This window comes from Lissotriton helveticus, chromosome 8 (genome assembly GCF_964261635.1).
Source record: "Lissotriton helveticus chromosome 8, aLisHel1.1, whole genome shotgun sequence".
Taxonomy (NCBI): domain Eukaryota; kingdom Metazoa; phylum Chordata; class Amphibia; order Caudata; family Salamandridae; genus Lissotriton; species Lissotriton helveticus.
The window spans coordinates 230,838,849-230,844,848 of record NC_136069.1 but is presented as its reverse complement, the minus strand read 5'-3'; the positions used below and the strand labels follow the sequence as shown (position 1 = coordinate 230,844,848).

General features: G+C 44.1%; 1 protein-coding gene across 1 annotated transcript in view; it reads left to right on the top strand.

Annotated features, from left to right (window-relative positions):
* The first annotated feature begins 2,528 nt into the window (after window positions 1-2,528).
* Window positions 2,529-6,000, top strand: part of SESN3 (sestrin 3) — a 318,970-nt gene continuing 315,498 nt past the window's right edge. The window contains exon 1 of the mRNA XM_078656979.1: window positions 2,529-2,639. Within this exon, the coding sequence (XP_078513105.1) occupies window positions 2,556-2,639 (84 nt within the window). The 5' untranslated portion in view covers window positions 2,529-2,555. The remainder of the gene's footprint in view (window positions 2,640-6,000) is intronic.

The window sequence follows — 6,000 nt, the reverse complement described above, 5'->3', positions numbered from 1 at the left end:
TGACCATATCGAGGCGTAGACTGATCGACACCTATATGTCACAGGCTCGCTATCTGAGAAGCAAAAGGAATTACCAAACAAGGTCAGCTCTCGTGTACAAATTAATTCCATCTGTGCACGAGGGAGGTTATCTCTATCTGGCAGAGGTTACTATCCCACACCATAAATGTATTTTATTGAGATTCCAACCTAAATTGATCCCATTGATGTTAGGTTACCCTGGCAAGAAATTTAAACACTCAGAACTTTCTGCGTGTCCGTGTGATAGCCATTCAACCCAAAGTGATCTTCATGTTCTATTTTTCTGTGGGTTCTATCGTCAGGAAAGGCAGAATTTTATTGTTCCGATTTGTAAAGCCCATCATTTTAGGTCTTGTCGTGTAGCATTGCACTTTTTTAAATCACTTCCAAACTCTTTGGTATGCTTCTCTTTGGCATCTTTCTTATGGGCATGAATGAAAAAAGGAGACAAGTGGACCTGTAACTAGCTGATTGGATTGCCTACTTAACTTTATCTTTATCAATTGTTTTAACTTGGTGCCAAAGATGAGGTATATATGGATGTAATAGCCGGTACGATATATTGTTTGGGATCATTTCTTTTATTGAACCATTTTTAACTAATGAAATTTGATGTACATTTATGATCTTACGCTTTTTTAAGATCGAATAAAGATTTGAATTGAATTGACTTGACTAAGAGAGAGACATTCGTACCTGCTTGCTCCAATAAAGTACTCTACTTACACTGACCTGCTGGGTCCACGATCGTTCTCACAACACCAACCCCTCTCGGACATTTAGGGGCAGATTTACAACTTCTGGCGCATCTCTGCAAATCAGCAGGGATGCGCCAGAACAGATGCGTCACGCAATTCCCCCTTGCGACACCACAGATGCGTCGCATTTACAATGCGGTGCACCATGGTGCAAGGAGGGGCAGATGTGTGACGCATCTTGTGGCGTTCGGGTGGCGCATTGCTGGAGTCGCGTCGCTTGCGACGCGACTCCTGCAATGCACAGGGGCCACCCATACTTAACGTGGTGCGTCACTCCTTATGCCTGCTTAAGCAGGCGTAAGGATTTGACGCAGCAACGTCGTAAAACTGACTCAGTGAAATCTTGTAGATTTCACTGCGTCAGTTTTATGGGGCTTTCCTTCGAGGGAACGCCCACCCTGCGACGGAACGCCTACATGAAACCTGGTTTCATGGGGCACAGGGCTTTACAACGTGAGGCATCTGCCTAGATGGGTCACGTTGTAAATAAGTCGCAACGTGGCGCATGGTTTACGCCGCCTCTGCAACGGCGGCATAAAAGTGTCGCAAGGGGCTTGTAAATCTGCCCCTTAGTTTGCACTGAGCCTTGCGAGTTACTTCTTTAAGTGAATTTTATATTATGGTTCTTATACTTCAATACTTGTTTCAATCTTGTCACTCAGAATTTATAACTGGTAAAACTGATAATTCCTATGTAATGTTCCGTTTCTATTATAAAGCTCTCTAACACCAGAAGTGTATTTATGAAAATACATAAACCAGAAAAAAAACTCAGGATTTGCCTTCGGTTTTAAGACAAGCTCCGCAACTCTGACACAGTTCAGCTGATGCCTGGTAGAGCTGAAAACAAGGAATTGCGCATGCCCGGTGGGATAGGAAAAACATCGAACTAGGGGGATAGAATAAACATTAGGGCGGCATGGGGCGAGGAAAGGGGCTTGACATTTCCTACAAAGAAAGAGCTGTTACTAGTAGGCCAGGGGACAACTGACAAGGAGGGGCAAAAAACGTTAATCGAAATTTGGGACGGTCGCCGACAGATCGCAAACGCACAACCCGAAAAAGTAGGCGTGACAGTGATATGTATATGGACGAGTTTGCCTTCCACTTGGGAAGGAAAAGAAGCCTGATAGGTGTTTTTCTTGTAATTAAAAATAAACCTGGAACAAGGGAAAACGTCGATAAAAAATCGTGGACAATAATTACCCTAATAATTGGTGTATTTTAATTATAAAGAATATGCTCTCCCTCCAGTTCTCTGTCGCTCGGCTCACACTTGGTGTTTTTAAAGATCATGCATTAGCTTACTGAGACCTCTCCTTCCTTTGGCACATAACATCTGTGGGGAGAGAAAGCCCTTTCAAGATGGCCACTGCAGAGTGCATGTTCATCTCTAGACGTCTTGTATTACTTTTCCACTTCTCTGTAGAATACCTTCAACAGCTGGGAAGGAAAAATCGGACTAGCCCTTCCTTAGTGTTTTTCATTCTGTGGGTGTGGTTTCCGTTGCACGGCCCGCCCCTTTTTACCCGCATTGTTGTTCTTTCGGCGAAAGGCAGACTTCCTTTGTCCCACCCTCTCTCCCATAGCGTTCACTCAAGAAAGAGGCGGGGCGTTTAGTCTGCCTCCACCCCCAGGGCTCGGCCTGGGCGGGCCCTCTGCCACCTTGCCCCCACTGCAGGCGTGTCTCTGCCGTGGCCCCTCCTGCTGCTGCCTCCGCTGCCGCTGCTGCCCAGGTCCCAGCGGTGTGAGTCGGGCTGCGGGGCTGGCGGCAGGATGCATAGGAGCAGCGTGGACACCATCTCCGGCACTGCCGACTACCTGATCTGCCCCAACTGCCGGAAAGCGCTGCGGCGGCAGGTGAGCGAGCCTCGGGCAGTCAAAAACAACAAACTTCCCCTCCACGGAGCCCCCTCCCGGTGTAACAGGGCATTGTCATATAATATTGCCGTATACAGTGTATAGCGCCGACTACAAGCTCAGTGCTTTAAAAACAGTAGAGCTCTGGAGGAAAGAATGGCAAAGAAAACACTTCTTTTACTTCTCGCTGCTTAAAACTGGATGTACACAGCGCGTCGTATTATTGGAGAGGCACTGAAAGGGGTCACATTTGGGACAAATATTTTCGCGTTTCATCTACGCCCAATACCGAATTCCACCACCTCTACATCCCTGCCTCAAACAACTTTATTTTGCGGCACTGGGATTTTTATGATGCATACGAGTTTTAAAGGATTATACATTTGAGGCCAGCTCTTATTTATGTTTCCATTTGGGAAAATGTCTTAATTCTCTTTGCGAGGACTAATTCACTTCAACATTGGGCGGCATCTTAAGTATTGAATTGTTTGTACAGTTCAAACTTTTATTATAATGTCTTTTGCACAAGGTGTATTTATTATACGCCCCAAAATAATTTCTCTGCCTAATGACTTTATTGTGTTAGTCAAACGTATTTACGTTAGTATCACGCACATCTTTACCTTTCTCTAATTTGTAAGTGTATAATAGTCATGTACAAGTGTTATTATATCTTTGCTATAATTTACAAAGTCGTGAGTTATTTGTTTAAGTAGTTATTTTGGGAACCATAGTTTTACCTCTGACAGTGCTTCCTATTTCGGAGTTCTTCCTCTTTATTAACTAGCCCACTAGTATAACTTGATTAAAGATTGCGTTTTAGTCGTCTACTTGTTGCTACATTAGCTCTGTAGTGTAAGCGAATGGATTGCAGCTCCCCCTTGTGCCACAGCGAGCAAGCTGTCAAACCACACGCAGCCCGCACAGGACTCTCGTGTTTATTGACACCACAGAGTGGTAGATGAAACCAAGATTCGAGTTCTGGAAATCTAGCGCATAAACCTCATTTCGGTGGGTCCGGCTTAGTTTTCCGGTCGGTTTTAGTAAACCTCCAAACCATGCCTTCAGCACGGTGCAGTTGGGGAATGTAAGAAATTAAACCCTTGAAAGATTCACGCTGTGTGGAAAGCATATTTCAGTGTGGGAGTTTAAAAACATACACCAAATGTGAGCTCTGCAAAAGAGACTTGAACACACGCCCCCTTGCTAGTGTGACGGCTAGAAAACAGGCGTGTCAATGGGGCTGGAGGAGCAAACCCGTTGAATGTGGGAACTGTGGCACCAAAGCTGCCCAGAGGCAGGGATTTGTGAAGACACCACTTTCCCTTTGGTCCTAGGATTGACAGCAGTACTTAGTAGGAAGTCAGCCAAACTATCAACGAACACTCGCCTACTGCACGTACCAAATGTAAAGTTCAAATGATATGCACGTTGTTCATTTTCGATACCAGTTAATTAAATGGACAGTGGAGTTAAGGGTCAATAAATCAAAAGTAAATGTGGCCGGCGGGAGCTATCACACGCTTCGCACAAATGCCCTTTTGTTTGCAGCCGTTTAGTAGAAAGGGCACATCGCGCAAATAAGGACTCTCACACAACTCTGAATATAGTATAAAAGGTCACCTTTATTACCAGGACAGCCAAAGACAGACCCGCAACATAACTTTTCCAACAAACTTTATCTTTATTTATTTCTCCAAACCTTTCATATAACCATTTCCTTTTTCCAATTCTTTCTTTTCCGATAACATAACTTGTTTTGATACCATCCTTGAGTTTTCCTTCTTCTTTTTCCATCTCTTCCCCCACCTACCCTCCCAAGCCCTCCCCCTTAGAGAAAGGATGAATCCGCTCTAGATTATCCAATCCCCATCACACACGCCGACGAGACAACAAAAGAGTCTGCCTGAGTTGTCCTGAGGTGACATCCTGACACATTGACCTAACTCAATAGGTAGGCATGCCTGCACGACTTTATGATCAAGCTGCGAAAAACTTTCTTTGCAGCCTTTTTTTTTTTTTTTTTTTTAACAACGTAAAGACACCACAGACACAACAAAAACACCAACCCTTGATTTGTTGAAATCCGGGCGGGTGGGTGGGTCAAAAAGCGACTCCACAGTTCACCTCACTCGCTCAGAGTGACGTCGCCCTCCCTCCCCACCCTTCACTTGACCCTAAACCCCTCCCACCACCCAATCAGGTCGCGTGAGGTCGTCCCTCGCGCGAAATCCCCCAGGGGGACATTGGCTTTGCCAAGTGCCCCTGGGGGCCCAGTGTTTGCTGAGTGCAAATGAATTAAAATTGCTGACCTGTTGTAATTTCTCAAAAAGCTTCTGGACAGAAGGCTAACCCGGGGTGACTTTATTCTGCCTGCATGTATCTTTCTGAAAACTGCTCCTTGCTTGAATTTGACGAATGAGACCATGTGGTAGATATGATCTTAAACACTGGTCGAGATCTTAGTCTGGAAATTACGCTTTTCCTCTGTGGCTCAGGCGAGCTGCCAATCAAAGTTGTTTTTCAAGCCTCTTTCCCCTGCAGTTGGCAGCTGCTCCGTAAAACGTTCTTATGAATCTGCTGTAAAGATGTAACCTTTTCCCCATTAATCTCAAACCTGGCTTTCGCCAACAGCATACAACACTTACATTTTTCAATCCCGACAACCCTCTTCAACTCAACCCTTTTTTTTCTCCACAGCTCTAGGATCAGTTTACAGTTATTGGTCTAGAGCCCCTCTAGCAGTGCAGAGAAAGGGACTGCTGCAGGGAAGCCCTGTCTCAATTAACCCTTCATGTGCCATTGTTTCCCTTTTATACAAAACTTCCAATTCTTTTGACAGCGACTTGTAAACAAAATATGCCATTTAAAGACATCATTCACTTTCTTCCCATAGGAGGAACGTCGCTCTACATAGTTGTTGATGATCTTATTTTTTAATGCAGAATAGTTCCAAAATCTTATTTCAGTAATAACAAGGGTGGCCGACCTTAATGTATAAGTGTGGTTATGGCACACATTGTAGTTGTTTGTCTAAGTGTTTGTTTTACAGTATTTTTCGAGTCTGACTTTTTACTGGTAGTAGATGCACCAGATTTGTATTCTGATAGACGGACTTTCACCTTTTCCAGATTATTTATTTTTACAGTTTGTTCCCGTGCTAGACGGACTTTCACCTTTTCCAGATTATTTATTTTTACAGTTTATTTATTTTTATAATTTGTTCCCGTGCTGTCAATAAGTGTGCGTTGTCTGGGGGATGGATTGAATTAAACCTCTGATGCTAAGGGCCAAACCAGAATAGATTGCAATGTGACAACATGTTTATGGATGACACATATAAATGTATATTCAAATTCAT